The sequence below is a fragment of the Sturnus vulgaris genome, chromosome 16 (genome assembly GCF_052056855.1).
Source record: "Sturnus vulgaris isolate bStuVul1 chromosome 16, bStuVul1.hap1, whole genome shotgun sequence".
NCBI classification, from domain to species: domain Eukaryota; kingdom Metazoa; phylum Chordata; class Aves; order Passeriformes; family Sturnidae; genus Sturnus; species Sturnus vulgaris.
Window position 1 is genome coordinate 4,330,316 of NC_142258.1, and position 24,475 is coordinate 4,354,790.

The 24,475-nt window shown below is 44.3% G+C and overlaps 1 protein-coding gene across 2 annotated transcripts in view; it reads left to right on the plus strand.

Annotated features, from left to right (window-relative positions):
• The window catches only part of TTYH3 (tweety family member 3), a 73,929-nt gene that overhangs the window by 27,186 nt on the left and 22,268 nt on the right, over positions 1-24,475 (plus strand). For both annotated transcript variants that reach the window (XM_088174307.1, XM_014870405.2), the window contains exons 2-7: positions 9,799-9,968; positions 17,096-17,207; positions 17,822-18,042; positions 18,832-18,927; positions 21,430-21,502; positions 21,856-21,931. In XM_088174307.1, coding sequence (XP_088030433.1) covers positions 9,799-9,968; positions 17,096-17,207; positions 17,822-18,042; positions 18,832-18,927; positions 21,430-21,502; positions 21,856-21,931 — 748 coding nt within the window. The remainder of the gene's footprint in view (positions 1-9,798; positions 9,969-17,095; positions 17,208-17,821; positions 18,043-18,831; positions 18,928-21,429; positions 21,503-21,855; positions 21,932-24,475) is intronic.

A 24,475-nucleotide genomic window follows, 5' to 3' on the forward strand; every position in this document is an offset into this window, starting at 1 on the left:
CCCGTGGGGAAATGAAGAAACTGAAATGAAACTTCTTGCAATGCAAGAAGAGCTGCTCAGAACCAGAGCCAGGGAGTAGGATTGATGCCCTCTGTGAATATGTGTTGGGGCATCAGATTAGCCTTGTAATTACAAGAGTTTTAGTCTAGAAATGCATCTGCTGTTAGCTGTGCCCCTGCTCACTCAGGAATGGCATTCAGGAGGTGAATTTGAGAAGTGTGTGCTCCCCTTTTATCAGGATGCTGCTGGGCAGCAGAAGCAGAGGGGTGAGGCAGTGACCACTCACCAGAACACTGCTGAGAGGAGCATCCAGCTCTGCACTGCTGCAAAGAAAACTCCCTATTGAGATTGCACTTCCCTTCAGGGCAGCAGCCTGAGGAGCCCTAATCCCTCCTCACATTTGGCCAGGAGCCTGCAGGAGGCTTTTCTCAGCTCCCTAGGCTGCCTTGCACAGGCTGGGGAGAAGTGCTTAATGACGCTCCCAGTGTTGTCAGTGGTGCAGAAACAAGGCTCCAGCTGTGACTGTGGTGGGTCTTGGCTAGCTTGGACAGTTTTTTTTTTTGATCTGCTTCCTCTGTTAGTCCCTCTATGGCATTTTTTTTTTCATGGGTTTGAAGGTTCTCAATAGTGAATATTGGTAGTCTTTGTCCCTGAGGGTTTTTTTGAGAGCTTTTCTCTCTTTGAAGAAAGAAAAGGAAAAAAGGGAACTCAACTCCAAAATAAAACTAAAGAAGAGTTGATATTGAAGTGTTTCCTGCACATGAAGGAGCGTCTTTTGTGAGAAGGAAAGGTACACTTGTAAGATGAAGGAAGAGATTTCCTCCCTTTCTTTCCCCTGTTTTTGTTTTTTATTATTTCTTGTTTTGAACTCTGGCTGTAGTGGTCTCCAAGGAGGCAGTTTGGAGTGAATTTATGGTGAGAAGTGTGGCACCTGTTTGTGTGTGGCAGTTAAATGGCACGTTTGCATTGTTTGTGCAGGGAGGTCAGTGCGGGTCCACAGTCAATAGATGGGTCAGAGGTCTCTGTTCTCCCTTGCCCAAGTTACAGAAGCTGTCCCGATGGGATATTGCCCCTTCCCAGCCTCTCCACATGACCGACATACTGCATTGAAGCTGACTTCAAATACAAATTATTTTAAGGAAGATGTCATGTGGGCTGCTGGCTGTAGCACAGTGGGCTGTGACTTTGTGAAGATGTAGGGCAGTGTGCCTTTGATTTTGTTCTTTGTCCCCTCCCAGAGGTCAGTCCTGGGGGCAGCCAGACCGTGTGCTTTGCTAATGTCATCAGGAGGGCTGTTTCTCTCTCCCTGTAGTAGGCTGGTGGTGTGTTATGAACTGCACTAAGTCTTTGCTGTGTAAACAGCCTTTTGACCCACTTCATTTGTGCAGGCAAATGCCAGTGAAGCTGGATAGGGTAAATATTATGGAAACTCAGCGCTCTATTGTTTTCCTGATGGTTATTTTCATGTTGTTCCAAAACTTCTTGCTCATTATTCTGAAGATTGACTCCAGGTTGCAAACTGAGCACAAACTGTATGTGGATCTCCCTGTCAAAGACACCTGAGTACGCTAAAATGACCAACTGCCATCACTGACACAAATGCAGAAGCCCAATTATTGCTACTTACCTTCCTGTCCATTCAGTGCTAATAAAAGCAGTTTATGAAGCCATTTGCAGTGGGTATGTAATCTTGGCTAGGAAGTCCCTCTTTTCCTCCTAATTAATTTTTTTTTAAACGCGGGTGCCTTCAAATGCCGAAGTGTGTGCTAGAGCTTCTCACTTAGACATTTTCCTAATAGCTGCAGTTTAGAAAAAGACCTCTTCATTGTGCTAATGATATGGAACAAGTTGTATACATTTTAAAAAAGGCAACATTAAGTTGCCTTTCAAGTCTAACATTAGTAACAATTTGATGTTAAGAGTTTCCATTCCAATTTGGATTCTCTCTCTGTTATTCTGTATAACTTTTGTGGTTCAGTGCAGCAAATGTTATACTCGAGTTTATAGCATGCAGCTGTAGATGCTCAGTGCCAAAACTCTCAAGACATAAATGGGATTAAAATGGTGCCTGAAGACAAACCAGCAAATTCAAAATAATGCAAAATAATGGCAGAAGGGAGCAGAACCACATTATCTACAGTGGTCATGCTCATGGAAACACTGCCATTCCTGCTAATGGGATGGGCTGACCCTGTTGATGGGTTGGGGAAAGTTTCCACAACTGGGACAAGAATTTGTTTTCTGTTCCACTTTGGGGTGGCTCTGCTCATTTCCGTGCTCTTTTCCTCTCCCTGCCCGGTGCCTTGTTTATCCTCTCCCCAATAGAAGTGGCAAAATACTGGTGACTGATGTGTGCAGCTTGCAGTGACCTCCCTGCCAGGACATCAGAGCTGAGGATTGGGCTCAGTGTCTTCAAACTCCATAGTGGCTGATCAGTTCAGATTTGGTTGTCTGGTTTAAGAAGAGATGATTAAGAAGATCAAGAAGTTGCTGTGAGCCTGCTTTTAATCTGAACTGGTGCCATGTCTCCTGGAAAGGCCAGGGTTTGGGCTCTGCAGAGGAAAGGGAGACTTGTAGATGATGCACATAATTACCTCTACTGGAAGGCCCAGTCTTTGTGGAGAATTCTTAAAATTCACAGGGGCAGGATGAACACTTGGGTTTGAAACCTAAATCTAATAAGGAGCAGCAATAGCTGAAGAACAGCTAACGTGGAGTAAAGCACAGACTCTGTACAGCTGGGAAGAAAATCCTTGAGGCTTCTGTCTGTGCCAGAGCATGAATGGCCATCATAGTTTAAAAAAATACAAAAGTGTCCCAGCACTTGGCTTGATAGAGTGTAAGGACAGGCACTTAGGAGAGATCATGTTTTTCGCCTCTAAATGAAGTGTATTGTCTCTGAGAGTGCACATTGTAGGAGGGGGAAGGGAAAAAGGATGGAAATTGGATTAAATCACTGGGCTTCAGGCCTAAGCATTTCCTGCTCTTTTATTTTTTTTTTTTTTTCTAAAACACACCAGTGCTGCCTCACTCACGTGCTGGGCTCTGCAACTGTGCCCAGGTCCGTGCCTGCAGGCAGTGCCACGTCTTTCCTTCAGGGAGCCTGCAGGAGCATAGCTGGGCTCCTGCTGGAGGGCTGGGGAATTGTCTTGGCAAGGGGATTTCTACAGCCCTTGAGCACAAGCCAGGCAGTGCTTGCTTAGCCCTGAGTTGTAGGAGCATTAAACTCATACTTCCTTTATAGCATGGGGTTTCTTTCCATTATCCAGTTTGCTGGAAAATTACTTTGTGATGAGGCTGTGTTTTAAGGTTTTAATGGATGGTACAGTTTTCTAACCAAGGAAATCAAGTGGTTACTAAAAGACCTTGAGTAGAGGAGCTGCTTTGGGTGGGAATGTGTGAGCTAATCTGGTGTGGAAAAGGAATATCTGCTGTAATTGTGTGGATCTGCCATGGGTGAGCTGGGCAAGCTGAGTGTGGATGTGAGTGGTGCAGGATACCTGCCGAATTCCTCCAGCTACCCTTTTGGTGCCCTTCACCTCAATATCCCAAATAATTATCTGATTCTTGCCTTTTAACAAAATTAACTAATGGCTGTAACTTTGTCCAGCTGAGAATACTAGGAGGAAATAACCTTCTAAAGCTGAAGGCCTGTTCCCATGAGGATTCCTTACATGTTTTGCTGGTCTGGGATTTGGGTCAGAGACCTGCATGAACACTGATGCATCCGTGGTGGTGGGTTTTTTGAGAGTCCTGCAAGGGAATTTGCAGAATCCCCAGAAAGGAAATCCGCCTTTTCAGTGAGAATGCTCATTTGACAAGCTGCCAGTTCTGAGCTAAGCCTCATTTAATAAAGATTTAGTCTGTGGGGACCTGTCAGTGGAAACTCAGTTTGGTGAGAGTGTCTCATTCTTTTCATCACTGTATTGCAGGGAGGCTTTCAGCCAGCACTATGGAGAAACTAGGGATAAGAACATCCAATTTAGAGGACCCCCTTACCTCTGGGGAACGTTTGCTTGCTGTGTAAGATGGAGATTGCTGAGTTGGTAACAACTAAGGGAATAAATGGATTGTTATTTGACTTCAACCCAATAGGACTCCAGTGTTCACTGCTGATTAGCACAGCTTAGATCTGCATTCATGGGCAGGCAAAAATATCCAACCCAATTGTTAAGCAAATCCTTTCTACTCTGTGCTTTCCATCTCTCTTTGGTGTGTGAGATGAGCTGCTCTGATGAATTCTAGCACCTGCCCCTGTGTAACCTGTGGAAGCTGAGGTGTGCAGACATACCTGAGCTGTGTATTATTCAACCACAGCTCTCAAAACCCTAGCAGTGTTTATATTGAGTTAGTTCCTGCAATAAGCCAAGGATCAGCAAGTTGTGTCTTTTTGGCCTCTACACTGCTGGCTTCTATGAATTGGACCAGATATAAAGGCAGAGTTGAAAGTCTTTAATTATGAAATAAGGGGTCACAATGTTAGTATGGAGGAAATTATGATGAATCTTTAATCAACCTAGCCTTGTTCTTAGTTGTTGCTTACACTTGAGAAATTAATCTGAATTAACTGGAGGAATAAATTCAAAACAGATTAGTTAAACCACTTTAAATGCACTAAAGTGAATTAAACTACACTGAATTAAGGCCATTCTCGTTGAACTACATTAAAACCCTGTGTGAACACTCATTTGTAATTAATGTGGCTTTAGTTCACAGCTCTAATACCAATTAACTATATAATGCCCATGCTTATGTAGAGAGCTTTGCAGTGTTGGGGAAACTGGCTTGCTCATTTAACCAGCTTGGTAAATGGAACTGAGCAATGGAGTCATGCTAAGACAGGTTTCAGCTGCAGATCTGTTTTTTATTCTAATGTCTGCTGTATTGTCTTAAGGTGTTTTTTAGAAAAAAAAAAAAACAGAAAAAAAAAAAAAGCATGACACAATTCTTGGCATTTCCTGCTTTCCAGAAAGGAAAGCCAATAGCCAAAAAAAGCTGAAGGCAAAGTGTTGGCCTATATTGCTTGCTCCAGTGTGGACTTGCCCTAAATATATCTGTAACTCCCTTAGAGAGAAGTGTGCTTTCTCTGGGAGATGTCTGTAGAAGGGGATGAGACAGTGGAACCTGTGCTCTGTTTCCATGGTGCTCTTCCCTGTTGCAGAGGGATCCCTCGTGGAAGGGGATTCATGTCAGCACCGTGGGAAAAGCCTCTTGCACAGCACATTTCCTGCCCAGTGCTGAGCACAGCAATTGGCCTGTCCCCCGTGAGGAGATGGGGATGCTTTAGTGCTGACATCAGCACTGCTTTCCACATCCTCCCCCACCTTCCCTTGGCCAGTCCATGGTTGGCTGTGTTCCCTACCCTTCTGGAGGGGCTGTGGGATGAGTGACATCCCAAGACACTCTACTATCTCAACAAACACCTCGTGCAGCATTTTTAAATGAAAATCAAGTCTCTGAACACACAGCGTGTTCAGAACAAGTTAATGAGGAGGTCAGAGTGTTCCTTGTGTTGCCAGCATTTACAAAAAAATCAGTTAGATTGGTAGAACATAGCTGCTTATCATCTGTGAGCTCATCAGCTTTTTAGAGAGATGTCCTGAAGTCTGGAAGGGAAGAAAAAAAGTGGTGTAGGAAGTGGTGTAGGCATGACACTATCCCACAGCAGTTTCTTTTCTTGCTGAGATGACTTCCGTCCTTCATGGAATAAATAGAGATGAGTGCTCCTTTGGCAACAGCCCAGCTTGCTGCATTTGTTCTTCTGGGTGAAGGTTTTTCTCTTCCCACACTCCTTTAACCTCTTCTCTCTGTTTTATTATCACTATCTCAAGTAGCTGCATGGAAATACAGAAAGAATTCTAGCTGCAGATTCAATGGAAAGCTTTTTTTCTTTTGGCAAAAGCTAACTTTAAGGTAAACCATTCTCAGTCTGGCAATGATTAAGACAGCTGTTTTCCTGAGGTGCTCAAAAGCTGTAGCTCTTTTTCTTCTGTAGGCTGAAATGATGAAGTTTTAAGGTGAATTATCTTTAAAATCATTGATGGAAAATAAAAAATGAAACTGCAATGCTTCTCAGGAACCACCTGAAAACTTCAGCTTTGCTGTCGAGTTTCTTAAGAAGTTTTGGTAGACTTTCCAACTAGTAATAAAATACCACTCATCTATTCCACGTGAAGAGCTTCTCACTGTTCTGTGCTGCTGTTACTGCAGTTCAAGTTTAAAGAAAGTGGTAATTGGAAGCTGGATAAATTGAGATTGGTAAAACTTGTACCTGATAAACACCTGGATTGTTTTGAGCCCTTGTGTATTCAGAATTAACTTCTCAAACCGATTCTGCTGCCAGGACATTTTGTGCCAAATAATCTTCCGGGTAGAGGGGACAGGGTGGTGTGAAGACGAGTCACTAAGTCAACACTTTACAGAAAAGTCAGGTGATGATCAAACAACATTTAATGCAGTGGTAAATGTTGACATTTAACATGAATGCAAGCCAGAGTTTACATCCTGCTCTGTGGTGCCTAGTGGCTTTATTTAGACTTTCCCCCTTTCTAAGGAAATAAATACATCTTGTATATCTCTTTTCTTGTGTTCTTATGTAGATCTCTTTTCTTTGTGACTTCATCTGTTGCATGAGTTGAAATATACCCACCTCAAGTGCAGTTTCAGCAGCTAAAATCAGCCTTTCGGGACCACAGTCCACAGATATATTCAGATAACTAACAGTGTGGATCACCCTTTGGAATTTGCAAGGTGAAAGTGGCTGTTTCATGTGGGGATTTTTCCATCCAGCAGACGCGGCTGTATCTCGGTTTAGTTGATCCCCAGTAACATAAGGCAGGGTCTTGGAGAGCAGGGATTGAGCAAACTGAAGGCTGATCTGCACAGAAGTCCTTAGGAATGATATCAACACATACCAGGTGGAAGAGCTGACCAGCCCCTGGGGGATGTTTTTCCTGTGTTTCCTCTTATTCTGCATGAGACTCTAGATGTATTCTGCCCTTTTTTTTTTTTTTTGCTTCATGCTCTCATGGAGGTGGGAAGTACCACAAATCCTGGCATCCACATTGGGGCTGGGAAAGCTGTTGGCATTGCAGCCCCATCCCTGCACAACACCGAGTGCTTTCAGGTTCCATGGTGCCTCTCCAAGCCAGCAATGCTCCTGTGGTTCCTTCCCTGTGTGCAGCTTTTATTTTGAAAGTGCTTCCTGACACTTGAGCTTGTCTCCTGCCAGTCTGGCAGATACCACTTGGATTTACTCTCATTTTCAGGGACTGCTCTGTCTCCACTTCTGCCATTAGTGTCAGTGCAGTGGTAAAATGCTGTTCCTCCAAGTTGTCTCCATTTTCCTGTAAGGGCAGTTCATGCATCATTTGCTATAGAGGTTCTGATAGCTCAGCAAATGTTCGAAGACAAATTGATGCTCTTTTGTGGCAAAAGGCCCAGTGCATAATTTTACATTTACTTGGGATAATGTGGCCTTGGATAACCGAGTCCCAGATTTACTGGTGCAGGATAGAGTGTCTAAGGGTTTATCCAGCCTCAACCCCCCCTTTTTAAATAGTAATTTAATCCTGACAAGCAGGCAGAGGAATATCTTTGGTTGTGACCAGGCTTTCACTGCCAGCCAGTCCCTGGGTCCTAAACTGACTCATCAGTCAGAAAGATTAATAACTGCTCTGCTGGATGATTTCACTTGTCATGGCACATATCCATTATTGGAAAACAAATATTCTCTGGGAAATGAAATGCAGATTGTGGTAGAGTGGCCAGCCAAGTCCTTTTGGCCAGATGCAAATTTAAAGCACGTATTAAGTGTCCCTTCAAAGCAAGGACTTCAGGTTGCTTGCTGATTGGCAGTCCAATATCCATTTTTCCTTTTTTTTTTTTTTTTTATATTTCCTTTTATTTCCTTTCAATGGGGTCGGTTCCCCCTACATCTGGAGCTGCAGTGTGGATTTTTTGCTGATAAGAGTTGCTGGGAAGATGTTTTCAGCTGAGTTTGTCTTTGCAACATTAATGCCTTTTAGCATGTGCAGGAGGGTTGAGGGTGTGAAGAAAGAAGTGCAGGCAAGGAGGGCAAAGGAAAGCTTTGCCTTACAGCAGCCTGACATGTTTAAAAAATAAAGAATATCCCTGAGGAGCTTTGGTATGCCAAATGTGTTAGTTAAATTAGCATTGAGTGCTCGTTCATGGCATGGCTTCAGTAGTGGGGGAACGCAGGGCTCTGAGCACAGCTTCCCTCTCGGAGGCCCCTTTCTGCTCAGGAACTCCAGCAGTGCTCACACCATCTGGAGAAGGCATGGGAAAGGGGGATTGGGCTTTTTCCCTTCCACCCCCACTCCTCTGGTAGAGATCCCAGAGTTCTCTTTGCACAAAGGGCTGAGTTTCTGCTCTTTAGTTTGGGGGAGCAGCACCTGTGAGCTCCCCCCATCCCAGGGCGCTCCATGGGCTTTGGGAGGGTTTCTAAAGGCTGGGAAAGCCAAGAGCAAGGGGTGGAGAATCTGTGGTGCAGCACTTGGCTTTAGCTGGTGTGCACCTCCTCATGTGTGGCTGACGTTTTTTGGCTGGGAAGGACCTTGTGTGGCTTGTTTGGCCAGGATAATCACTCAGCAGGGAGCACCTATGGGGAAAAGAGGGGAAAGAAAAGCCTACAAAGAGGTTTTTCCTACCAGACCCTGTTAGAAACAGCCACCAGTTGTGAAAGTTCTTTACTTTAGTCTCAGCATTCTTTGTTGTATTCTTTTTGATCAGAAGGAAGTTATTGTTTCAGTCAGGAGGAAGCATATAAATGTTCTTTAAGGAATTTCTGCATGGGGAGGAAAAGAGATACTGGTTTGAAAACCCAAGCCTTTGTTCTAGGTTAGGTGATACAGATCTATGTCTGCATTCCCAATATTGGGGCAGCAGCAAGCTACTTGGACTCTTTCCAGATATTTAAATAATTTCTAGTAAGTTGGCATTTGTCACCATTAACAAGGATTTATCAAATAAAACCTTATGGATAAAATGTCATCCTTTTGCTTGATTCATGCAGGTGGGAAAATGTGGCTGAATATGGTGTTGGAATGGATTTATTTTTTTAAATTTGATTTTATTTAACAAAATTTGTTTGCATTTTTGGATTTTAGGCAGGATTTTTCAAATAAAAATAAATTGGGAGTTAAACCCTTACAACTTCTTTTTCCTCCAAGGAACATGACTAGAAATAGGTATAACTCACACTAACTCAACTTGTAACTGCTTCAAGAGTGTCTGTAGCATCCACGTTTGTTGTACCTATATATGTGGATGGTATATGGAGGGGTTTAGGATTTATTCTAGGTCTACCTTGAACAGAAGCATTGCATGGAGATTAATTTTTTAAAAAAAAATTAATCTCATGCATGTATAATAAATTCCACCCCCTTTCAAACCCACTCATGCACTTGGATTTCTAATGAATAAGGCTGCATATTTATTCATGAAGATTAAAAACTGTACAGATAGAGGCAGCTGGCCGAACTTTTTTTTATTATTATTTTTGTTCTCTAAATCTGCTGACCTGTGATCAGTAGTAAAGAGGAAACCCTCTGATTAACTTAGGCTGTTTGCAGGCTGAGACAGACAAAATGCTCAGCTATTTACTGCTGAGGTACAGAATGTGGTTTCGTTGAGTGGGATGGAGAGAGGGGAGCAATAGAGACAAAAAAAAAAAATCACCTCTTTATATTTTAAAAATGACTTGTTTTCAAGGTATGCCTTGCAGAGCTCTCAAACCGCCCTGGCTGGCCAGGTGTGACACCCTGTCTGTCCCTGCAGGCCCTGCTGCTGTTGGGTGGCATCGCTCTGTCCTGCCTGGCTCTGGACCTGCTCTTCCTCCTCTTCTACTCCTTCTGGCTGTGCTGCCGCCACCGCAAGAGCGAGGAGCACCTCAATGCTGACTGCTGCTGCACAGCCTGGTGTGTCATCATCGCCACCCTCGTGTGCAGGTACGAGGGGACCACCCCCCTCCTTTGCTGTGTCCTGTCTCTCATCCCCACGCTCCAAATGGCTCAGCCTCTGCTCGGTGGATGTTGGCAATAATCCCTCTTTCTGTCTGATGTGTGTGTGTGTGTTTTTAAATGTCTGTGATGTATTACCTTCCTTTCTGCTGCTTGCAGAGCTGCCTGGTGGTTTGAGCAATGTGAAAAGGAATAGTTAATGTCCTGCTCTTTGATACTTTTCAAGTGATAAATCAAGGAGCCTCCGTCCTTGGGAGCTTATCGCTTAAACAGGATGGATACAGCTGAAATATTTATCGGGTCTAAACGCAGATTTCTCAGAATCTGGTGTCCAGAAAGGATCACTTTGTGTGGGAGAGTAGATTAGGAAGAAAGAGTCACAGATGATTCTTTTGGGTTTGGAAGGATTGGTGTTCGACTGGAGGGGATGTTCAGGTTTTGTTAGCTCGGTAAGACTCTGCTGCATTTTGTTATCTGCACTAGTGTACCTCTCCAAGGTCTGCTAGTGATGGTGCCAGGGTCAGCACTGTTTCCTGGTATGGCTGAGCAATAGAAGCTTGTGGAGGCGAGGTAGAAAGAAGGATTGCTGAAAACGAAGAAAAAAAATCAGTAATAGTGGAGAATGGGTGCAGGAGAATTTAAAAGGAGATCATTTCCTAGAAAGTGAGTGATTGGGCATCTGAAAGCAGGGATATGTTTGCAAATGTGGAAGGAAGGATCCTCTGATCTTGTTTTGGCTTGGACAGAATGAATCCTCTGGATGTATGCCCTGTATCGAGCACTTTCTAATTTGCATTTCTTTCCAATCCCGAGCATCATCTACTCTTGCCCAAGACTCCAGGTGGTCCCAGCTGCCCCTCTGTGGGTCTGGCACGTCTGGGAGCAGTGGCCTCGTCAGCAAGGAGGGAGCAATGAGCTGATTGTATCTGACAGTGCCCTGTGGTTCACTTTTGCTTTAGCCTGCTGGTAGGTGGTGGGTGTGCTGTGGGATCCCTCTGGAGGTGAGATGTTCCTTGAAGGCCAGGCTCAGCTGCTCAGGAGCCAGACTGTGCTGCTGATGTGTTTGTGCTTGCTCTTTCGAGGCACTCGCTTAAGAGAACAGCAAAGCCTTGGAGTGTTGGAACAAACAGGGCAGAGCAGACACTCTGTGGTGAGTTTAGCAGCTGGAGGTGGATTTGCCTGTAGAAGCAGGGGCTGAGGAGCAGACCTTGTGTACCAGCCAGCATTGCTGTGTTTGCAAGGAGCTCTTCCACACTTTGCTGATTTGCAAATAGGTGCCTGGGCTGGGAAGGCAAGCCACAGGACAACTTGGAAAGCAGAAATCTCAGCCTCATCCACCTTTATTTTAGCGATCTTCAGCTGCATCCATTCCAATCCACGGAGAGGTCTGTGGTCCTAACCCTTTCTTACAGGAGCTCTGGCTGATGCTATTTATAGTTGTGCTGCTGCTACAGGCCCTTGTTAGCTATTGTTATGCAGCAAATGTGACCCAGGCAGCTGCTGCTGTGAGCTAGTTGTGTTTGTTTTTGATTGTAGAAAGGGTGAGAAAGAGGTATTCTGCACTTCTCCAGAGCATGTGTGAGATAATTTAAAATGGGAAGGGCAGCATATAAATTCTGGTAAACTTGATGTGACTGTGAAATCCACAAGCTGGGAAGCTGCTTAAAATCTGAACCACTGATTCTCATCCTTGGTGTACCATTTGTTTCTGCAGGTATTAAATGCAGAACCATAAAACTAAGCTTCATACCATAAGATTCTATCTGAACCTACCGTGACATTGGATGATCATTTTTCCTTGATTTTCTAAATTAGTTGTTTGATTTCCTCTCCGAAATCAGCGTGCTTGAGCAAGAGCAGGTTGGTACCATCGTGGAGAGGAAGGTGCTGTCCAAGTGCTGCTGCTCTCCTGCAGGGCTGGGGTTGCTTTTCTGCCTCTCTGCAGCAGCTGGATGCCACAGTGCCTTCAAAGCAGTGTCTCTTGGCACTCTGTGCTCAGTCTGGGCCTGGAAATGCAGATGCAGGTCCCAACAAGCCAACTCCAACTGTTGGTATCCACTTGGGACTTCTGCTAGCACTGATTCAAGATTGGCATACTGGATATATCCTGTCCTATCCCAGGTGTGTGTCACGCCTAACAGAGGAGCCAGACCAGCTGTCCTAACAGGGTATAAGGCTGTTCTGACCCTCTGTCTGACAGCAGCCTGTCCTGGGAGGCAGTTTTGTGGCTCTGGGTGCTGAAGCAGCAAGGTCTGCTCTGTCTGAGTACTTGGAAGGGAGCTGTTGTGTTCCTAGCTGAGAACTGGTTAACTCTGGCTAGGTCCAGCTGTGCCTAGAACACGTTTCCCTAGGATCCCCCAGTCCCAGGGGCTCTTTGTGCTGGGAGTGCTGCTGTGTGCCCTGCATTGCTGTTTGCTAATGACTCACAACAGAGAGAATGCTGAGCCAGCAGAGGCATAACTGGTTAACAGGAGCTCTCCAACAAAATGTCACTAATGAGTCTTCCCAGTTGCTCTAGCCACAAAGCTGCAGGAATGCTTAGCCTAGATTTTTCCATTAATACTTCAGTTCTAGTCCTTACCAATTTTGATTGCTTTCTGTGTATGGAGAGTTGTCCTATAAACCATCTCACCCACTGGTTAGGTGACCCTAATTCTTCCAGAAGGGACCTCAGCACCAAAGGTGGGGAGAAAGCTTTGTGGAGAGGGTATCAGAAAGAAATGGGTGCAAATAAATGGTAAAAACTTGTTTTATCAAGTGCCAGTAATAGCACTTCCCCCTGGTGCGAAAGTGCAAGGTGGTAATTAGGCAGACAAATTAACATTCCTCCTGAGAACCTGAAGTCTAAAAAGGGCTCTTCTTATGAAGTTCCTGTAATTAAAGATGACTTGGTGTAGTTAGATTATTCATTTCTAAGGATGTGATGTGAATGGCTAGTGCTCATCTTTCCAGACTGATGTCTGGGTACCCAGAGGGTCTCAGTGTGTGTGTGGGTATTAGAGCAGGAGGATCTCATCACTAGAAAGCACATCTATCCTCTCTGTCTCAGATTAATGCTCTGATGTTCATCGTGTATTAATGCAGAAAACTTTCTTTTGGTTTTTTGCAGGTCACCTTGCAAGCACATTCAGAATTGCACTTGATTGGTATTTCTGGTTCTTTACCTAGGTGTCCAAAGCACATGTGATTCTTGCACACAGACAATGGGAAAGCTGCTCTCCAGACTTGAATTGCTTGAGTCTTGCTGCAAAGTGATACTGAAGGGTGTGTACAAATGCAGGAGTTTAGATCACACTGCTGTATCTGTAGGAAAAGACAGAAATCCGGGTGTGCACCTCTTCCATCTCACTTGTTCAACTCTTTGAGAGCTTGTGGAGTTCTGTGTCCCTTGTGTGTGTCTGTGGGTGTGCACTGCTGGTGATAGCTTTAAGCTCAAAGTGCAGTGTTTTCTTGACTTAAATAACTTACTAAAGCTGTTGAGTAGCTAAGTGGCTTTTTAAGTGCAGTGTTGAATAGCAGGAGCAACCTTCTAGGTGGCCTGTAAGACCATGATAGATTGATTCTTAACGATTTTATTCAAAAATATCAGTGAGAGGGAAAGCAGAGGAGTGCTGGTGGTAGTGAAAGTGACAGGAGACTGACAGAGGTAGGTTTGAGAGGAGGAATTGAGGATGGGACAGTGTGGGTTTGGGAGGAGAGAGGGGTGTGTGCACTCGAAGGAAGTGCAACAGAAGCAAGAGTGGCAGAAATAGGCATGACTTTCCTATAGAAGCACTGAAAATGTGTTGGAGTATCTTCCAGAGGGTGCTGGGGTGGAAAAGAGCTGTGTCTTTCAGGAATGCTGTTCTTGTATCCGGGCTGTGTGACAGAAATACATCCATTGGGTGATGATTTTGTCATCCTGTACTGGGAGATGGATCTGCTGTATCTTAGGCTACTGTGCCTTCCGGGGTTCGTGCAAGAAGCCTTGTGATTTATCATGACCTCAAGGACTTATGCTCTTGGGTTAAGATGAGTTGATCTATTTTTATTTTAAAAGATTGCTCTTAAATAGAAGGAGCCCCCATGTTTCCCTTTAATCATATAAAAGGTAGTTAAAAACTAGTGCAAATCCTTAAATCTGCTTTAAACAATAGCAACTCATATCAGCGTGTGTGGGCAGGGATTTGAAACAACTGTTGGATTTAGATGTAGCCAAATGCTAACAAAGCTAAGCAGCAGCAGTTCCCCCCTGCCTGTCCTTCAGCTCTGCCCCCTCCTCAGGCTTGTGGGATGGGTTCCTTCCTTCTCTACCCTGATAGAAAGGGGAAGAGCCACAAAACTGCATGGCTTGCTCCTGGGGGAAGGACTGGCTGTGTAAGTGGCCCTTGCTAGCACAGGGAGGGAATGCAGAGCTGGCTTTTGCGTGGCAGGAATGGAATAATTAACACTTTCTGTGCAATTTGCAGTGAACGTGTGAGTCTCATGTCTAGAGGGAGTTTATTACTTGGATTAAATGGCTTTTATCCCGATTGTTGTGCTGTAGTGGTTTCTTTCAGGAGCAGTGACTGTGCCTGGAGGGTCAGGGCAGTGGGAGCTGTGGTTTGTACTGGGCAGGGTGGGAAGCCTCTGGAAAACTGCCAGGGTAGATCTGCCTCCAATAGGGCAACAGGGCAAGAGTTTAAAGTCCCTTGTTTGTGTTGCCAGCACTTCCTGGCTGGTACCTGTGAGTGAACTGAGTGTTCTGTGCAGCATCCCCAAGGACAAGGTGTCTGCTCCTTCAGAGTGCTGTTTCTGAGTCTTTCCCACCAAAACTGTGCTGCTGTGCTGGGAATACTGAGAGCCAAGCAGCAGATTTTGGGCACTTACCAAGTCTTTGCTGAAAGAATAGGCTTCTAGTAGCTGTAAACAGGCTGAATAGAAATTGCTCGCTAATTAAAGGGGTCAGATCTGCCTATTCAATGTCAAGAATGTTCTGGAATTTATTTGGTGCCTATGGTAGAAACAACGCTAATGCTTTCTGCAGCTCAGGAGGCTGAAAGGGTCTGTGTGAATTTCTTTGCTCTGATAAGACAAGGAGAAATTCAAGCCATGGTTTTGTAATTTCTGTGATGGGGTGCTGAGTTGCCTTATTCTGGGCATAGCTCTGCATCTGTAATCTCTCTGCTTCAGGGGGAGGGGGGAGTGTGTCTTTTTTATCCCTTCCACCCCCGTGCACCCCAGGCATGTGTTATCAAGCTCTGATAATAGCTGTAACCAGGGAGGAATGCAGAGGGCTTTTCTCTCTTCAGTTATCAGCATAATTTGCACGAGGAAAATGTTTGAGGAATGATGTTCCTGAAGAAAGAGGCCCATTTCTTTTATTAATGCTAAATATTTAGCTACAAACTGCTGCCTCTCTTTCTGTTTATGAAGGCTGCCTCTTGTCCCTAGAAGACTCCTCAGCTGAGGTTTTTATGGGCCAGGCTCTCTATAATTTATGGAGATTCAATTGCTGGAAAAAGCGTGAGGCTGACACAGATTTTCCTAGTGGATCTGCTTCCAGATCATGATCTTTGCTTCTATTTCTTGTCACGTACGAGGAGAAATGTGACCAGGTGAATGACATCGTTCTGTTCACTCTCTTGAAGCAGAGCCCAGGAAAGGAGGAATGGATGTGTTTTCCTGCAGGAGAGGAGCAGGAGCTGGAGCAGTACACAAAGCTGTTGTAAAGGAACTAAATGTTTCATCCAGAATAAGTTTAGATTTACAACAGGATCATCACCACCACCTTCCTTTGCAGCAACACAAACACAACCTTGGTGTCTTGAGAACCTTCCTAGAAAAAGTCCTGGGTGCTCTCAAGCTAAATATAATATGGGAACAGAAAAACTGTGTCTTGGGAAGGTTTGTTTGCCCTGAGTTTAGTTGTGTGATCCCTTCACAAATTCTTTCCTCCTCTATTATTAAGAAATATGGGCTTGGAAAGAGGAACTGAGTTCCTGCAGTGATCCCTTAATAGAAGAAGTATTGCTGACTTGCATGAGATAATCCTCTGGTTGCAACTCATTTACAGGATCTTCCTCCTTTAAGTGAGGCTTAAGCTAATATGGTTTACTTCATAATTGGGGCAGACTGATATGTGTGGACAATTATAGAAAATCAGCTGATAGGTGGTAATTTGCTAAGCAGCTGGAGTTGAATTGTGTCTGCAAGCTTGAAATTTGCTTGCTTTAAAAATAAATAAGCCTTTTGTCCCAGTAAGTTATTAAGCCTCCCTTCCCAGTACTCTAAATCAGTGTGACACAAATGTTTCTAATGGGAAGATAAATCAAGATAATGTTCATAGATATTTCACAGGGTAGAGAAGAGGGCATGGAAAATGTATCTGGAGGAACCACCACCATGGGCAAGCAGTCAAAGCAAGCTCTTTGTGTCCTGCTTTAAAAAAAAAAGTAACAAAATAATCAGTATTTCATGTCCAGAGAAGGCACGTGTCTCCCAGCACAGCAATGACAGCTCTCACAGGAGCCACTGCAGAGCTGCCTGGCTGGACTTCTGGTTGTCCAATTGTTGTTGTTTAGGGTTTTAGTGGAAAATGTGGTTTTTTTGGTGGGTATTTGGGTAGAGAGGGTTTATAATTTGGTTGTATTTAGTAATGTGTATTTTTTAAAAGTTCATGGTATTTAAGAAAGTCTGTGGGGTTTTTTTGTTGATTTGTGGAGATATTGTGGTCATTTTGTTGATGATATTGTGATAATTTGAAGTTGTTTGTTTTGTTCTTTTATTTTTAGGAATTGGATTTTTTGGGTAGGTTTTATGATTTTGGTTTTGGGTTTTTTTTGATGGCAAAATTAAGTTTCTAGGAGAATTTGGATGATTTTGGTCCAGCTCAGCTCAGGCTGGACCTGAGCTCCCAAACAGTTCTCTAAGAGATTTTCGTTATTTTACCATAAATGAAATTAGGTTTGCTGTGCTCTATTGGCCATGTGGATGTTTACAGGATGAGCTGAGCAGCAGCGCGACCCCAGCTCTCTTCGGGAGGGACCACCTTTTCTTTTTGGGGATAAAGTGGCTACCCAGTGCCCTGCAGCCACCATCCCTGTGTTACACACCTTTTAGCTTTACCTCTTTTTGCTTTTTTCCTCTCTCTGCAGTGCTGGAATTGCTGTGGGATTCTACGGGAATGGGGAGACCAGTGACGGCATCCACCGGCTGACGTACTCGCTGCGCCACGCCAACCGCACCGTGGCCGGCGTCCAGGACAGGGTGAGCACCCAAAAACCGGGGCTGTGGCAGCTCCTCTCAGCACCTCTCCTCCTCAATCTGGCTGTGCCCGTGTCTCTTCCTGTTTTCTCTTCGGTTCTGGGCTTGGAGATTGTGCTAAAATTTCCATTAGTGGCGAGGTGATTTCTTCCGCTCTTCTAAAAATAACGAAGCGAGCACAGCTTGTTAAGTGAAGTTTTCTCTTTGCTGGGTTTAAAAACAGCTTGTGATCAGCTCTCTCTTCCACACCCGGAAGAGGAGGCAGGCCAAAGCAGACTAATCTTGGTAAATTGTAACATTTTAATACCATTGGTTGTTCCTGTGCTCTGTAATTTCATGGGGTCATACTGCAACCCTGATGGCTGTAAAATGTGTGCACGTGTTAAGGCTCAGCTGAGGTGCCATCATTGGACTACTTGCAAACAATCTCCCTTACAGATGTTTGTAAGTTGCTTTTGAAGGGTAAGCAGTCTGAGCCTCTTAAGGCAGAGGACTGGCAATCTGGAAGCTGTCCATGACTCGCTAGTAAGAATGAATTCCCTTTTACTTCCTTGGCTTCCTGTACTTTATTTTTTTTTTTAATTTGTTTATCCTCCTTTTTCTTTCCCATGCTATAGGTACTGGACACTGCAGTGGCCCTGAACCAAACAGTGGAACCAAACTTGCTCGTCCTGGAGGAGATGCTAAAGAAGCAGACTGACTACCTGCATATTGTCCAGAAACTGCAAAGTCTCTTGGATGATCTGGTCAGGCAAACAACTGAGATCCCCTTTTGGAAGAATGATGAGCTGTCTCTGGAGGAGCTGGCAATTCAGATTGACCTCTATGACTGGTACAGGTGTGTAGCATGCTGTAGTGTAGTGGTTGTAGCATCTGCTTTGGCTTGTTTTGCAAAAATTATGTGCATGTTCTGGGTGGCTGAGCCAAAGGCTCTGTCTATTGCTGCAGGTGCTCTTGGCCCACAGAGCTGATTTGTTTCTTACAGCAGGACTGCATTCAGTTTAAATCAAAATGCACAGCTTTTTTTCCTTAAATGTCTTTATTACCAACTGATGAGAAATTTATTCTCAACATACCAAATCTGTAGTTTGTGTTCTAGCACAGGGGAAAACAGCAGCCCCAGATACAGCCTCTGCTCTGTCCTAATAAGTGCATAAAGAACACATTAAATAAAGTAGAAAATGGCACTAGTTCTATAAGTTAATACCACAGCCTAACATTGCTTTTTATTAAATATATTAAAGATATTGCATCAGTTGTATTCCACAAAAGACAATCTCTATCCAAACATGTGGAAAAAATAACTGAAGCATTCCCTAACAAATATCTAGGAAGTTCAAGAAGCTGCAATGCCTTTTCTTCCTCTGATGACCAGTGTGTAAAACATCCCACTAGAAAACACTAGCAGTCTCATTTCTCAACAACTGTTTGTGGTAAAAGTGTTGTGTAAATGATTTTACCTGCCTCAACTTCCAATCCCACAAATACCCAGATCTGTCTGAAGATTTATCTTTGGAGGTGGTTTTGAAGAAGAACTGTGTTTTCTCCAGAACTCACAAATAGTTTATTGATCTGTGCTTTTTACACACCAGTTTTCCTTTGCAGACCATGCTTTTGTTTGCTGCAGGTGGCTGGGATACCTGGGCCTGCTCCTGTTTAATGTCCTGATATGTTTGCTGGTGCTCTTTGGGCTCATTAGAAACTCCAGGGCCATTCTTATGGGGTAAGTCTTTGTCTGGGGACAGGGCATAAGGAAAGTCAGCTGAATACAGGGGTCTGTTACCTCTACCTGTTTTCAACTGATACCAAGGACCTCTGAGACTGAACAGCTTAGATTTGCCTCTGAGTAGAGAGACATTACAGAGTGTAGCTCTGTGGAAACAGTTAGGGCTTCATACAAGAGATGTTCACAGGAAGGTTCTTGAGCTATGAAATGCAATGCTGCTGGTGTTCATTGCCTTCTCAGAGGTGAGGAGCTCATCCAGGCTGTCTGCTTTCCACTGGGTGGAATTGGAAGCCTCCATTTGCTGGGAGATAACAATGTGAACATCCTTCCTTAAAATTACAGGCTTTAAAAATCTCCCCTTAATTCTCTGCAGTTGGGAAGGCGTTTGTTAATTGATGATAAGCATTGCATGTACCTACACAACCTGCAGCATTGCCTTCTGTGTCACTGTCTGCTCCTGTTACCTGGGGCTGTCACACCTGAGGAAACCTTAAACTGAGAACAAGCAATGTTTTGCACAGTTGTGAGAAGGAGTCTTGTTGCCATGGTACTGCAATGTTAATGATGTCTGTTTCTCAAAAGCACTGAAAATGCCCCATTAGAGGAAAGAACTCTTCCTCTCCCTATCTTGTAGTTTGGCATATTTGGCCAAGATCCTGGTGTCATAAACACAGTGACAGTTTGATGACTGACATGGCCAAGGGTCTATCTTGGATCGTGTTGGTGCCATTAATAATTGGAATGTGTATCCAGATTTATTATTTACCAGATGATTTCATACCTGGCAGGTTATACAGACAAAAGTCCAAGTGTATGCACAGATGGCAAACCCAGGGTTTAAATTAGAATCTCATTCCCTGATAGCCAGAAGTTCATATTGAGGCATTCCCTAAAGGGAGCACATGGCATAAAGAAACAAGTGTATCACAGCCAGGCAAGATGGTGAAATGCCAGTTTTAGATCTCTTAGCCAAGCAATCAGTTACTGACCCAGTCATCTTCATTTAAAGTAAAACAACAAATGTGTCTTATTGATTAACATGCTCAGCTGGAGGCACCAAGCTGTGTTGTCCTTATGTCATAAACCCACAGAACCTTGCTGATCCATGGCTGATAATTTTTGCATCCATTTGGAAAAGGCATAATAAAGTCTTTAGTGTCTCATTTCAGAGTGCAGCACAGATGTCAGTCTGGTGGAACTCCCTTACTTCTGCAAGATGAGGCATAGATCCATTCACAGAATAGGGGTTATTTGGAATTGAAATAAGTTAGTAAACTGAGGGATAGGAATTTTTTTTCATGGAGGTTTATTTTTTAAAGCTCTAGTATTCAGTGAGACAAATGTAGCAGAAAAAAGATATGTCCCTTTGTCACAGAGATTGTGAGGTTGTACTAGGTTTGAATAAAGAATGTCTTGGTTATGAACAGGTTTTTGTATTGTTCAGGGTGTGGGTGGGAAGGGATCTACTTATGTTTCAAAGCTTGAGGGGAAAAAGCATCCCTAAGAGAGCAAGCCAGTGTCTCTTTACTTTGAAGATAGAAACAGATAAAATGAAACTGCTTATTAGTCTGCAGCCCTGTACCTGAGGGACTTGAGGAGCATGATAGCCTAAATATCTCTACCACTCATACTGACAGCAAGGGTGAAAAGCTAATGTGCTGGTTGGGAAGTGCAAAAGCCTTTTCTGTGAGTGTGTGCTCCTGAAGTCACTGAGAGCACTGCTCTGTCACCCCTCTGCCTTGTGTCTGCCTTGACAGCAGACACATCCCAGTATTTCTGTCAGTAATGAGGTCCAGCTGTCAGAACAGAATTTCAGTCTGTGCAGAGATGGACTCACCTGGCAGTGGTGGGCAGCTGAACTGTAGTTCCAAGCTGTTTGCCTGCAGGTGATTGTCTGTCTCCTGGAGCTGTGTGGGATGCTTGGGTGCTGTTCAGGTGCACCAGCTTTGGAACCAAGGTATCCTAGCAGGGGCTGTGTTCCCTCCCACCATCTGTCTCCATATAGTGCTTACACCAAACATTCTCATTTTTTGTAGACACAGGAGAGATTTCTCCAGTTTTGGCTCAGTATGGTTTTGTGGGGTTTGCTTTATTTAGAATATTTTTCTTTGGGTATCTTTGGACCTGGAAAATGAAGTCCAGAATGGGAGCAGTGAAAGTGAAGGGACTGTAGTCAACCTCCTGCCAATCTGCCTCCCCTACAGCCACCTCTTTGTGCCTTTGGTTTCCCTGCTAGAAGCAGGATAATACTGAGCTTCCCTACTTCTCCCTACCCCTGCAGCTCTAGGGCAGGTAAAGTGGTAGCCAACAGCTGGATATGAACTTTTCTGGTTGCTGCTGTGCATGACATGTAAAATAGGATTGTTTCTCTGAACATACAGTCAGTGGTTGATAACTTCTTGGGTTTGGTAATTGCTTTGGACTCCAAATAATACATCTTGTGAAGGGAACGGCTTGAAATCAGAGCTGCCACATCTGCCATCTGTCTGTCTCCCACAGGGTGTGCTTGCTTGGGGTGTTTGCCCTGATTGTCAGCTGGGGATCCCTGGGCCTGGAGCTGGCTGTCGCTGTGGTAAGTGGCTCACATCCAAATCCCATTCACCCTTTGCTACAGGTTTAGCAGACACCAGATTAATGCTGTGCTGTGCCTGCTTTACCAGCATATCCTGATCTGAGTAACTGTCCTAGCAATTTCCATCCAGGAAAAGTCCAGAGGAAAAGTCCATCTCCGTGGTGTGGTGTAGTAGCTGGTACTCCAGCACTGCTGTGGTGTGTAAAGCAGTGCTGCTGGGGCTGGGGCTGAGAGACTTCAGCATCTGAAACACCCCTAGAATAGAAGGTTCCCTGATGTTAACCTGGCTCAACTGCTCTTTGATGCTGGTGTGCTTTGATATTCCTTTTGCCTTTTGTCTTCCATCTATCCAGGGCTCCAGTGATTTCTGTATCAACCCTGATGCTTACGTCTCCAAAGTGGTTGAAGAGAATGCAGTGCTCAGTGCTGGTGAGTGCTGGGACTGGCTTTGGCACCGGGTTCTGCAGCTCCAGCTGTCACAAAGGAGCATGCCAGTGACTGAGAATTTTAGGCTGTGTTTGAAACAGAGGAGCTGACATACAGTTGGAAACAAAATTTGTGTAGCTCTGGAAAAATAGCATTCTGGTCAGAAGTCTGCATGTATGCATCAGAACTACCTTCAGAATCTTTCTCCTGCCTTGACCCTTGGGTGGAAATAACTGATAAAATGGAATAATAGAAGTCCCCCGATTATTGGATTATTTTGCTTTAAATGTAGCACCCTGAGTCTTGTTCTCCTCTCTGATAGAACTGTGGCACTTTGTGTGCAGTTTGAGTTAGCATTTGTAAAACTTGCTCTTGGGTCTGTATTCCTGAATCTGGCATACCTATTTTTATGTCTGTTATCAACAGTTTATATATAATTTTTTTCTCTTAATGGTGGCTGTAAATAGTAGCCTCTTTGAAGGATAAGTGAATGGAAACAGCCACAAAGAAATATGGATTCCCTTTCCATTATATATGCAGTATTTTGACCACTTTGTGTATCCTGTTCCACTTAAAGCATGTGCCTGCTTCTCAGTGGCTTCCTCTGAAGCACTGATATATTTGGGGTTTGTTGCTCCTAATTTAGACTGAAGTGATTGGTGAGGTGAGGGGTGCCTCCAAATTGAACCTCAGTGGGGCAAAGATGGCATTCAAAGCCTTGGCTTAACAAAAAAGTGATTGGGTGCCTACCAGCAGAGATAAAATAAGTGCTGAAAAGGAGAAGTATTTTTAGGACTGAGTTTGCTGAAAAAACTTTTTTTTTCCCCCCCTGCCTTCTCTCCCACAATAGTTTCTTTATGTAGTTCTGTGTATAGTGAAACACAAATAGGCAATGACACTGATTTGTAAAAGGAGCGACTTGTGTTTTTTCTGGTTCTTATTTAGTGGAACCAGAGAACTTTTGCTGTGTGTGCAGAAGGTCTGTGCATGGCCAAATGTGCAACTGGTAGGAAATTAGGTATGTAGCTATGGCTGAGGGTGCAGAGATTAGAAACAATAAAAAACATAAATGTCTGGAGGCAGAATACATAAAAGAATATGTACAGGTTGATATTGCAACCCTACATCTTATTTTTGGAGTGCCTTATTTATTGATTTCGTGGGAAGGAGATGATAGAGTCAGACAGCTCTCTTGGCAACAAAGAAATGTAGTGAGGGAAGAGAGTGAGTGCTTAGCATAAAATGAAAATTCTCTCTTGGCTGTGAAAGTGGCAAAGATGTGGCTTCAGGTGTCTAGCTGGTTTCCTGGCTCTTCAAGGAGGCAAGTGTGTCAGTGAGGCCAAGGGGAAATATGTGATGCTACTGCTAGCTGTGTGCTGTGATCATTTGGTAACCCAGATTAGCTCTGGAGCATGTTTGGTAGCAATTAGATTGACCCTGGGAAATGAGAGAAAGGCCCCTTTGTGCTGCTTCTCCATTTCAGTTGTCCTGGTCTGCTGGCTCCTGTGGTTTTCCATTGATCATTGATCCTTTGGAGGCTGACAGGGAGTGCAGGGCTGACATTCCAGCCCTCCTCCCCCATTCCCCAGCAGGGACAGCTGGCTCCTCGGGGGAAACAGGCTCTGCTCCTGCAGCAGCACCATACAACAGTTGTTAAAGCTCCAGAAATAACAGTGAATAGGTCTAAGGGAAAGAGGAAGAAGAGCAGGTGCTGCCACAGGCCTGGGTTGGAAGGGTGGGCTCTCCATGGATGCTGAGTGTGTCAGGCACCCTGGAACATTGGTGAGCACCTTTTCCCTTCTCCAGAAGGAAATCTGTCCAACTTCTGAGCCTGCCATTGCACCAGGCAGCTGGTTGGGAGATGATTGAATCTTGTGTCTTCCCATGTGGTTTTCACTGCTGTATCATAGTTTATGATCAGAAAGTTATGGAAATAGCTCTTGGTCCCCAATGCTGAGATCTTCCCGTGCATCTGAGCAGGAAGAAAAATTATGACATGAGGGCTGCGGTGTGGCAATTACACTTTAATCCCAATAAAACCTCTTTAAAAGTCTGGAATAAGTGTTAGTATCCCTTGGTTGCATATTGTAGCAGCTGCTTTGTGATCAGCTGAACTTTATGTACTAGTGTGATGTCCCAGGAGCCAGGGACAGCCAGCTGGGAGCCAGCATCCATGCTGTCCTCTCAGAGGAAGAGGCTCTGTTTGAAAGCCCCTGCTCCTAGTGCTTTATGCCCTCTGGGTTGCTGTCTCTGCTTTCTGGATGATGTTCTCCAGCTTTAACAGCAGTATAGAGACACTAAAAGAGATTTGAGTGGCTGGAGGGGCTCAGGTAGATCATGGAAGAAGAATCCTTGGGGAGTTATCACAGATGTAGGAATCACATTTGCAGTGAGAATCACTTCAGCTGAGAGTCTTGCTGAGGTATCTGCTTCTGATACTGGGGTCTGGCATGCTGGGCTGGGTGCTGTCATCTAATTTTAAGGATGTAAGAACCAACAAGTAATCCTAAGGAGCTTGGTAGTGCTGGGTCAATTTTCACTTCAATC